The 10,927-nt window shown below is 55.0% G+C and overlaps 1 protein-coding gene across 1 annotated transcript; it reads left to right on the forward strand.

Annotated features, from left to right (window-relative positions):
• The first annotated feature begins 806 nt into the window (after window positions 1-806).
• On the forward strand, window positions 807-10,702 carry eif4a3 (eukaryotic translation initiation factor 4A3). Its single transcript, XM_038714718.1, has 12 exons — window positions 807-1,060; window positions 1,771-1,843; window positions 4,526-4,592; window positions 4,681-4,743; window positions 4,831-4,963; window positions 5,052-5,132; window positions 6,170-6,311; window positions 6,410-6,548; window positions 6,674-6,789; window positions 6,939-7,046; window positions 8,859-8,986; window positions 10,535-10,702. Exons 1-12 carry the CDS (start codon window positions 907-909, stop codon window positions 10,549-10,551), a joined length of 1,221 nt encoding a protein of 406 aa, XP_038570646.1. The 5' UTR covers window positions 807-906; the 3' UTR covers window positions 10,552-10,702.
• The last annotated feature ends 225 nt before the right edge of the window (window positions 10,703-10,927 follow it).

A 10,927-nucleotide genomic window follows, 5' to 3' on the forward strand; every position in this document is an offset into this window, starting at 1 on the left:
ATCAAGTGCATATCAGAAGAAAAACAAGAAAGGAATTTAAATAAAAAGAAAACGGCTGGTTTTTGGTGTAAGCATTCCAGAAATAGGTTATAAAAAGGATGTAGGATTCCAGATCATATGTCGGTCTTTTGGCAGTGCTGTGGGCATTATAAACAGGAATATTCACTTATATGTAGCGACTCAGCAGCAACTCTGATTACAATTAAAGATACTAAAATGAACTCTAGACCCGATTTACTTGTTATGCAGGTGTTGTATAGAATTCACAAAGCAGGGTATGAGGTGGGGTTTGTGTGGGTACATGGGAGCGGAGGGTAATGAGGAGGCAGAAGGCGGCGCCGGAGGAAAGAGTTCAAATTAATTTACAATATGGGTTTCCGGATTACACAGAAATAATAAATAGGTCAGTGGAAGAACATATTCAGTACAAAGAACTGTAGAGAAAGGAAAATGTGCTTTCAGATGTAAGAGAAGAGAGACGGAGGTCTGCGCTGGCTCTGACTGCTCAACACCCTGACGGAAACAGTGAAGCATTATTAGTTCTTTGTAGAAACAACTCTCGCCAAAGGAGGAAACTGTTTAGAGACCTGGGAGCAACTGGAGCAACTATATTTAACACACGCTCTCTAGTTAACTTAGAGTGATGAAACTGGTTTATACAAAAGGATCCAGGCAATTAGCGTTAAGATGTGAATAACGAACAGAGGAGGCAGCGACACGCCGCGGAAACAAGAAGACGAAGAAGACGCGTCCGGCTGCTGACTGTGACGTCGTGGACCGCGTCGCTTTCACTGTACGTCATCGACGCGGCGGCGCTCTTTCTCTCCCCGTGTTAGCGTGTTAGCAGGTTAGCGGCAGCGCGGAGCGGAGTTTCACCGAGTTTCACTAAGTAAAAGCGCAGGAAAGATGGCAGCGGCCGGTACGCAGGGCAGGAAGAGGCTCCTGCGGGAGGAGGACATGACCAAGGTGGAGTTTGAGACCAGCGAGGAGGTGGATGTGACCCCCACCTTCGACACCATGGGCCTCCGGGAGGACCTGCTCCGCGGCATCTACGCTTACGGTAGGCCGGGGATCCGCGCGGCCTCCGGGGGGAGAGTTAGCTCGTCATGCTAAAGCTAACTGTTCATCCCCGAAACGTTTTAATGAGACGATTAAATAAAGTAGTTTAAACTAAGTTATTGACACGGTGTTGTTAAGGTTTTAACAGTGTAGGATTAACTCTAAAATATCTGTTATTTGTGTTACTGTTGACCACAAACTTTGGTTAGCATTAGCCGCTAACACCTGCGCAGCTGCTTCTCTGTGTAACTGAAACAGGCTTCACCGCCTCCCACACTTTATCATGTGGAGAAAAACTCTGGCTCACTTCGGCTGAGTTCTTTACACTGTTGTGATTTACGCTAGTGAAGCTAACCAGCGTTAAAGTCACCGTGTTGTTAAAGTCACCGAGTTCAGGAGGCAGCTGAAGTAGTGAGCAGACTGTTACAGGCTGAAACATGTAGAAAATGTCGGCGTGTCTCTTGTGCTTCAGGAGAACATTAAATGGCAGAAACTCAGCTGGAGTCTGGTGGGGTAGGTCGAGATGAATTAAACTTTCTGAGAGCAGGCCCGGTCCTCTTTATCCAGGGGGATGTGGTTCAGTCAGCCCCCCTGTTGTTTTCAGAGCTGCTGCAGGTGATGAACTTGTTTTATTTAACGGGGCAGGAAGCAGAACTCGCTGTAGGACTGACAGATGTGACCTTATGTGACGAAGTTTGTTTTGTGTTTCAGGTTTTGAGAAGCCGTCGGCCATCCAGCAGCGAGCCATCAAGCAGATCATCAAAGGCCGAGACGTCATCGCCCAGTAAGAACACTGAACTCAGTACAGTCCCTCTAGTGATCCCTGGCGTCCCGTAGTGATCCCTGGCGTCCCGCAGTGATCCCTGGCGTCCCGCAGTGATCCCTGGCGTCCCGCAGTGATCCCTGGCGTCCCGTAGTGATCCCTGGCGTCCCGCAGTGATCCCCGGCGTCCCGTAGTGAGTCCTGTAGTGATCCCTGGCGTCCCGCAGTGATCCCCGGCGTCCCGTAGTGAGTCCTGTAGTGATCCCTGGCGTCCTGTAGTGAGTCCCCGTAGTGAGTCCCCGTAGTGAGTCCCCGTAGTGAGTCCCCGCAGTGATCCCCGGCGTCCCGTAGTGAGTCCTGCAGTGATCCCCGGCGCCCCGTAGTGAGTCCCCGTAGTGAGTCCCTCGGCGTCCCGCAGTGCTCCCCATAGTGAGTCCCCGTAGTGAGTCCCTCGGCGTCCCGCAGTGCTCCCCGTAGTGAGTCCCCGTAGTGAGTCCCTCGGCGTCCCGCAGTGCTCCCCGTAGTGAGTCCCTCGGCGTCCCGCAGTGCTCCCCGTAGTGAGTCCCCGTAGTGAGTCCCTCGGCGTCCCGCAGTGATCCCCGGCGTCCCGTAGTGAGTCCTGTAGTGATCCCTGGCGTCCTGTAGTGAGTCCCCGTAGTGAGTCCCCGTAGTGAGTCCCCGTAGTGAGTCCCCGCAGTGATCCCCGGCGTCCCGTAGTGAGTCCTGCAGTGATCCCCGGCGCCCCGTAGTGAGTCCCCGTAGTGAGTCCCTCGGCGTCCCGCAGTGCTCCCCGTAGTGAGTCCCCGTAGTGAGTCCCTCGGCGTCCCGCAGTGCTCCCCGTAGTGAGTCCCTCGGCGTCCCGCAGTGCTCCCCGTAGTGCTCCCCGTAGTGAGTCCCTCGGCGTCCCGCAGTGCTCCCCGTAGTGAGTCCCCATAGTGAGTCCCTCGGCGTCCCGCAGTGCTCCCCGTAGTGAGTCCCCGTAGTGAGTCCCTCGGCGTCCCGTAGTGCTCCCCGTAGTGAGTCCCCGTAGTGCTCCCCGTAGTGAGTCCCCGTAGTGAGTCCCTCGGCGTCCCGTAGTGCTCCCCGTAGTGAGTCCCCGTAGTGAGTCCCTCGGCGTCCCGCAGTGCTCCTCGTAGTGAGTCCCTCGGCGTCCCGCAGTGCTCCCCGTAGTGAGTCCCTCGGCGTCCCCGTAGTGAGTCCCCGTAGTGCTCCCCGTAGTGAGTCCCCGTAGTGAGTCCCTCGGCGTCCCGCAGTGCTCCCCGTAGTGAGTCCCTCGGCGTCCCGCAGTGCTCCTCGTAGTGAGTCCCTCGGCGTCCCGCAGTGCTCCCCGTAGTGAGTCCCTCGGCGTCCCCGTAGTGAGTCCCCGTAGTGCTCCCCGTAGTGAGTCCCCGTAGTGAGTCCCTCGGTGTCCCGCAGTGCTCCCCGTAGTGAGTCCCTCGGCGTCCCGCAGTGCTCCCCGTAGTGAGTCCCTCGGCGTCCCGCAGTAGTCCCCGTAGTGAGTCCCCGTAGTGAGTCCCTCGGCGTCCCGCAGTAGTCCCCGTAGTGAGTCCCCGTAGTGAGTCCCCGTAGTGAGTCCCTCGGCGTCCCGCAGTAGTCCCCGTAGTGAGTCCCCGTAGTGAGTCCCTCGGCGTCCCGTAGTGAGTCCCCGTAGTGAGTCCCCGTAGTGAGTCCCCGTAGTGAGTCCCTCGGCGTCCCGCAGTGCTCCCCGCAGTGCTCCCCGTAGTGAGTCCCCGTAGTGCTCCCCGTAGTGAGTCCCCGTAGTGAGTCCCTCGGCGTCCCGCAGTGCTCCCCGTAGTGAGTCCCTCGGCGTCCCGCAGTGCTCCCCGTAGTGAGTCCCTCGGCGTCCCGCAGTGCTCCCCGTAGTGAGTCCCCGTAGTGCTCCCCGTAGTGAGTCCCCGTAGTGAGTCCCTCGGCGTCCCGCAGTGCTCCCCGTAGTGAGTCCCTCGGCGTCCCGCAGTGCTCCCCGTAGTGAGTCCCTCGGCGTCCCGCAGTGCTCCCCGCAGTGCTCCCCGTAGTGAGTCCCCGTAGTGAGTCCCTCGGCGTCCCGCAGTGCTCCCCGCAGTGCTCCCCCTAGTGAGTCCCCGTAGTGAGTCCCTCGGCGTCCCGCAGTGCTCCCCGTAGTGAGTCCCCGTAGTGCTCCCCGTAGTGCTCCCCGTAGTGAGTCCCCGTAGTGAGTCCCTCGGCGTCCCGCAGTGCTCCCCGTAGTGAGTCCCTCGGCGTCCCGCAGTGCTCCCCGTAGTGAGTCCCTCGGCGTCCCGTAGTGAGTCCCCGTAGTGAGTCCCTCGGCGTCCCGCAGTGCTCCCCGTAGTGAGTCCCCGTAGTGCTCCCCGTAGTGAGTCCCTCGGCGTCCCGCAGTGCTCCCCGTAGTGAGTCCCCGCAGTGCTCCCCGCAGTGCTCCCCGTAGTGAGTCCCCGTAGTGAGTCCCCGTAGTGAGTCCCTCGGCGTCCCGCAGTGCTCCCCGTAGTGAGTCCCTCGGCGTCCCGCAGTGCTCCCCGTAGTGAGTCCCCGTAGTGAGTCCCCGTAGTGAGTCCCTCGGCGTCCCGCAGTGCTCCCCGTAGTGAGTCCCTCGGCGTCCCGCAGTGCTCCCCGTAGTGCTCCCCGTAGTGAGTCCCTCGGCGTCCCGCAGTGCTCCCCGTAGTGAGTCCCTCGGCGTCCCGCAGTGCTCCCCTGATGTTGTTTAACAGCTGCTCTCTGCTGTGTTCAGGTCTCAGTCTGGAACAGGAAAGACCGCCACCTTCTGTGTGTCGGTGCTGCAGTGTCTCGACATCCAGGTCAGTGTTCACGTTAAGGTTTCAGGGGGTTCACCTGTGCAGGTGTTGGCGTGATGACATCATGCTGTGATGTGTTTCCTGTCTGCAGGTGAGGGAGACCCAGGCTCTGATCCTCGCTCCAACCAGAGAGCTGGCGGGACAAATTCAGAAGGTAGTCCCGCCCACGCCATCACACCCGGCCGGTCAGCGGTGAGGTATTGTCCTGGTTTCTGATTGGCTGTGTGTCCTGTGTGTCCAGGTGCTGCTCGCTCTGGGAGACTACATGAACGTCCAGTGTCACGCCTGCATCGGGGGAACCAACGTGGGCGAGGACATCAGGAAGCTGGACTACGGTCAGCACGTGGTGTCCGGGACGCCCGGGCGGGTGTTTGGTGAGTTTAACCGCACACGCGCTTCCTGATGTCAGACCTGGAAAACCTGGAATAAGAGGCTGACGTTTGTTTGTGTGTTTTTCTGCAGACATGATTCGCCGCAGGAGTCTGAGGACGAGAGCCATCAAGATGCTGGTCCTGGACGAAGCCGACGAGATGCTCAACAAAGGTGAGACTGAGCACGTGCAGGTGTGATGTCACCTGGCGGCTTCACTCCTGTTGGTCAGGTGATCTTAACAGAGGGCTGCCAGAAACATCGATCACTACTGAGAAATGTCGGCCCGCTGCTTTCGTCTTACCGACTTGTCCGTTGTTGTGGAAACCGAAGTGTTCCCAAAAATGAGACCTTAACAATAAGGGAGGGTCTTAAAGCGCAGGCTTCTCTGCGCCGGCCACACTTTACTGGCTAAAGCGTGCAGCGCCGCAAGGCGGAGATTTGGTCCGCCATTTAATGTCTGTGTGGAAACTCAGAATTTACGTATGTTCCACACAAAACAAGCCTAATATATGACGTTAGAGACTTCCTGTACCGGAAAGGTCCGCTGTGAATACGTCTCTTAAAATGACCAAAAACTGAATGGAGTCTGGTGCAGAGGCCTTTAAGCAGCGATGGCTGATGCAGGACTGTTTTAGGGATTTGTAGGATGGAGAATTTCAAAACTCCTCCTGGGCTCCTCCTCTTCCTTCCTCTTCCTCCTCCTGGGGTCCTTCTCCTCTTCCTCCTCCTCTTCCTCATCCCTCTTCCTCCTCCTGGGCTCCTCCTCCTCTTCTTCCTCCTTCCTCTTCCTCCTCCCTCTTCCTCCTCTTCCTCCTGGGCTCCTCCTCCTCTTCTTCCTCCTTCCTCTTCCTCCTCCCTCTTCCTCCTCCCTCTTCCTCCTCTTCTTCCTGGGCTCCTCCTCCTCTTCTTCCTCCTCCTTCCTCTTCCTCCTCCCTCTTCCTCCTCCCTCTTCCTCCTCCCTCTTCCTCCTCTTCCTCCTGGGCTCCTCCTCCTCTTCTTCCTCCTTCCTCTTCCTCCTTCCTCTTCCTCCTCCCTCTTCCTCCTCTTCTTCCTGGGCTCCTCCTCCTCTTCTTCCTCCTCCTTCCTCTTCCTCCTGGGCTCCTCCTCCTCTTCCTCCTCCTCCTGGTTTAGCTGTGACCCAGCTGTAACGTGGCCCTGCAGACGGTCTGTGCTGGTCTCACCGGTCTTCTTACCTGTTACTTGTTCAGGGTTTAAGGAGCAGATCTACGACGTGTACCGTTACCTGCCTCCGGCCACACAGGTGGTTCTGATCAGCGCCACGCTGCCGCACGAGATCCTGGAGATGACCAACAAGTTCATGACAGACCCGATCCGCATCCTGGTCAAACGGTGAGTCCGCCAGCAGCGCCCAGCCGGTCCTCATGAACCTGCCTGGCACAGTCCAGAAGCTCTGTTCTGAAGTCCCCCCCCTTTGTCTCCCCCCTCAGTGACGAGCTGACCCTGGAGGGCATCAAGCAGTTCTTCGTGGCGGTGGAGAGGGAGGAGTGGAAGTTTGACACTCTGTGCGATCTGTACGACACGCTGACCATCACTCAGGCCGTCATCTTCTGCAACACCAAGAGGAAGGTGAGAGCGAGAGAGAGTTGAACGTGCTGAGACCTTCAGAGCTCAGCTCCCTGACCCGATGGTTCCCCTTCGGACCGTCTGACAGAACCAGAACCGGACTGAGCGGGTCTGTGCTTGTGTTTCAGGTGGACTGGCTGACGGAGAAGATGAGGGAGGCCAACTTCACGGTGTCGTCGATGCACGGAGACATGCCTCAGAAAGAGAGGGAGTCCATCATGAAGGAGTTCAGATCAGGAGCCAGGTAACGGAGCAGGTCCTGAGCCAGACCGGGACCCTGCAGTCAAGCAGCAGCAGCTTCATTTCCCTGCTGCTGGACCCGTGTGTAAATGCTCCACCTGCTGTACTGTACTGGTTCTGAACTGGACTCTGAGCTGCTCCTGTGTGTTTCAGCCGGGTCCTGATCTCCACCGACGTCTGGGCTCGAGGTTTGGACGTCCCTCAGGTGTCTCTGATCATCAACTACGACCTGCCGAACAACAGAGAGCTCTACATCCACAGGTACGCTGACAGGAAGTGGCGCCGGGGGGTCAGAGCTCATGTAGACAGAAGAAACGTAATGAGCTCTGTTACTATGACAACAGTGAACAGATGCTGACGTCAGCACAGGGTCTCCGGGGTGATTCTGCGTAGCGTTGGGCGCAGGGATCTACCGTGCGCTCTTATACGCCCCTAAAAATAGATCTGTGCGAACCGACCGTAACCCTCCGCCACGCCGGGATTTCCCCGGTGCACCGGCCGCCCTGAGGCCGCCTGAACATCCCCGTTACAACAACGTGGAGCGATGACTGACGAGTTTGTAGCCTGCTTACAATGAACAAAGTGAACCAGCTGAAACTGGAATTAATGAAGTGGTGGGAAGCTGCAAACTTTACTATTATTTATTTTTATGTGTTTAATATGACATTAAAAAGAACAGAACTGTAACTAATATATTAACATCAAACAGTTTCCTGCCTTTGTTAAAATGCTACAACTCTCGTGGACACTGGCTCCTCCGCACGGTGGACAGGTGGAGATTTGACCAGAGCGTAGGAAGGCTTCAGACTGTAACTGCTCGCGTTACCTAGTTTGAACCAACCGCAAAATCTCACTGCGTTTCTGGCGATTTGCAGTAATGTTGTGCACGTCGCAGCCTTCGTAAGACGGCTGCTGGTAACAGCTGAACTGAGGCGACGGCGAGATGAAGCCTCACGAAGCATCGAAGCTTTCCGTCCAGTCGGTTCACTGAAGCTTCACGGTGCTTCATTTGCTCCACTGGGCCATCAAACAGTGATCGTAACGGCGCCACGGCTTTGGTGAATGAATGAATGATGTTTGATGAACGTATTAATCTGGCGTCTGTCTTTATGTTGTAGCGACCGGGTCAAAGGGAAAGTGGAAACGAGGCAGAGGGCTGTGATGTGAATGTTAAAGCCCCAGTTTAATTCTTACAGAAACCACAAGTCTAAGCGAACAACTCGTCCCGTTTCATCACGATCTCTGATAAAATCAGCTGTGTTCAATAAAAACCATCAGTCCAGAAAATGTTAACGAGGGTCCGATGTGTTTTGCTCCTCCTTTCGATTTGAACAGCAAACCCGCGAACCGTTTCCTGATGATCCTGTCGGGACGTGTAAAGTTCTTTTGCCTCCTCGTGTGTTAATGTGTGCGGCGTCTCTCTCGCCGTGGGAACGCTGAACTTCAGGATCTCAGAGTGAAACGTCTTTAAGGAGGAGCAGGAAGGAGAGTTTGACCATCTTAAATATCTGAAACAACTCGTGACTTGGGGCTGGACGATTCAGCAGCTCTGCCTGACGTAACGTTACCGTGTGCACGCCGTGTGCACGCCGTGTGCACGCCGTGTGTGTTCCTGGACTTCCCCGCGCTGAGATCGATCTCTGGGTCACAGGATCAGGAGGCGGATCTGTCGGGGCCCAGAGTCTCCTCCGGGTTAAACTAACGCTATGGGTGGTGACGGTGCAGTGGATAAGACGCACGCCCTCAGTGCGGGAGATCTGGGTTCGATTCCCACCGTGACACGTCCACCAATGTGTCCCCTAGTGAGATACTGAACCCCTCGTGTGTCCAGAGGCGTGCGACCTCTGACCTCTACAGCCGCTGTCCGTCGCTTTGGATAAAAGCTTCAGCTCAATGGAAAGAAATTCTTCTTCTACTGAATACTGTTGAGAATCTCGCCATCTCCGGTCAGCCGCCGTCTTTAATCATCTGTAGGTGTTTATTAGAAATGAGCTTCAAGCTGTGTCTGTGGTTAAATGTGGGGGGCGGGGCCAGTAGGTCGAGTGTAACGACGTGATCTCTGACCCCCTCCAGGATTGGCCGATCCGGTCGTTATGGCCGTAAGGGCGTGGCCATCAACTTTGTGAAGAACGACGACATCAGGATCCTGCGGGACATCGAGCAGTACTACTCCACCCAGATCGACGAGATGCCCATGAACGGTACGAGCCGACCAATCGCACACGCCGCTGGGTTCAGTCTCAGCCAATCAGAACGAGGCAGTCTCACTTCCTGCTGAGGAGACAAACTGATAAGTTCTTACTGACGAGTCCGACAGCAGGAAGGCGGGGCTCGCCATCTGTCCCCGCAAGACGCTCAGAGGGAACCTGATCTACATTTATCTGAATAATACTGACGCGTTGCAGTACTCACTGATGTCAGTACTCAGTCTCAGTACTCACTGATGTCAGTACTCAGTCTCAGTACTCACTGATGTCAGTACTCACTGATGTCAGTACTCAGTCTCAGTACTCACTGATGTCAGTACTCAGTGTCAGTACTCAGTCTCAGTACTCACTGATGTCAGTACTCAGTCTCAGTACTCACTGATGTCAGTACTCAGTCTCAGTACTCACTGATGTCAGTACTGCAACACGTCAGTACTCACTGATGTCAGTACTCTGTCTCAGTACTCACTGATGTCAGTACTGCAACACGTCAGTACTCACTGATGTCAGTACTCACTGATGTCAGTACTCACTGATGTCAGTACTCAGTCTCAGTACTCACTGATGTCAGTACTCAGTCTCAGTACTCACTGATGTCAGTACTGCAACACGTCAGTACTCACTGATGTCAGTACTCAGTCTCAGTACTCACTGATGTCAGTACTGCAACACGTCAGTACTCACTGATGTCAGTACTGCAACACGTCAGTACTCACTGATGTCAGTACTGCAACACGTCAGTACTCACTGATGTCAGTACTGCAACACGTCAGTACTCACTGATGTCAGTACTGCAACACGTCAGTACTCACTGATGTCAGTACTCAGTCTCAGTACTCACTGATGTCAGTACTGCAACACGTCAGTACTCACTGATGTCAGTACTCAGTCTCAGTACTCACTGATGTCAGTACTGCAACACGTCAGTACTCAGTGTCAGTACTGCAACACGTCAGTACTCAGTCTCAGTACTGCAACACGTCAGTACTCAGTCTCAGTACTCGCTGATGTCAGTACTGCAACACGTCAGTACTCGCTGATGTCAGTACTCAGTCTCAGTACTCGCTGATGTCAGTACTCAGTCTCAGTACTCGCTGATGTCAGTACTCAGTCTCAGTACTCGCTGATGTCAGTACTCAGTCTCAGTACTCGCTGATGTCAGTACTCAGTCTCAGTACTCGCTGATGTCAGTACTCAGTCTCAGTACTCAGTCTCAGTACTCAGTCTCAGTACTCAGTCTCAGTACTCACTGATGTCAGTACTGCAACACGTCAGTACTCGCTGATGTCAGTACTCAGTCTCAGTACTCAGTCTCAGTACTCGCTGATGTCAGTACTCAGTCTCAGTACTCAGTCTCAGTACTCGCTGATGTCAGTACTCGCTGATGTCAGTACTCAGTCTCAGTACTCAGTCTCAGTACTCACTGATGTCAGTACTCGGGTTTCTTCTGGATCCGCTGCATCATCAGAACTGGTCGGTATTGACTGACCCTGCGCTGCACGCTTCCTGTGATTGGCTGACATGTTTGTTCTCTGTCTGCAGTGGCCGACCTGATCTGATGTCACCTGGACGACGTCACACGGAGCCCCGCCCCTTTTTACCTGTGTTGCTTTCTGTTTTTATTTTTGGATGTTTTAGGGTGTTTTGATCTGGTAGAGACGAGCGAAAGGCTGCAGACCCGTTTTTGTAAATAAAGTTGTTTTGGTTCCACGTCAGCCTGTTCTCGTCTGTTCTGAAACGGAACGTCCCATTTGGGTCGTACAGGGTTACCATGGCGGCGTCACAGGAGAGCAGCTGGACGGCTCATCGATGACCAACAGTGTTTCTGATGTTGATCAGCGAATGAACGGAGCGTACCTGAACACGGCGTCGGTCAGCAACCAAACGCCTCACGGCGAAGGTTTGTTTTACCCTGGGTTTCGCCGCTCAGGGTTA

This window comes from Micropterus salmoides, unplaced genomic scaffold (assembly GCF_014851395.1).
Source record: "Micropterus salmoides isolate LMB-PRFRI ecotype aquatic unplaced genomic scaffold, ASM1485139v1 Ms_hic_scaffold_12, whole genome shotgun sequence".
NCBI lineage: Eukaryota > Metazoa > Chordata > Actinopteri > Centrarchiformes > Centrarchidae > Micropterus > Micropterus salmoides.

Excerpts from the sequence above, each read along its gene's own strand:
- eif4a3 (XM_038714718.1), top strand. The coding sequence starts at position 907 with ATGGCAGCGGCCGGTACGCAGGGCAGGAAGAGGCTCCTGCGGGAGGAG. Across the intron at positions 1,061-1,770 it reads CCGCGGCATCTACGCTTACG|GTTTTGAGAAGCCGTCGGCC; the intron begins GTAGGCCGGGGA and ends TTTGTGTTTCAG. Across the intron at positions 1,844-4,525 it reads GGCCGAGACGTCATCGCCCA|GTCTCAGTCTGGAACAGGAA; the intron begins GTAAGAACACTG and ends TGCTGTGTTCAG.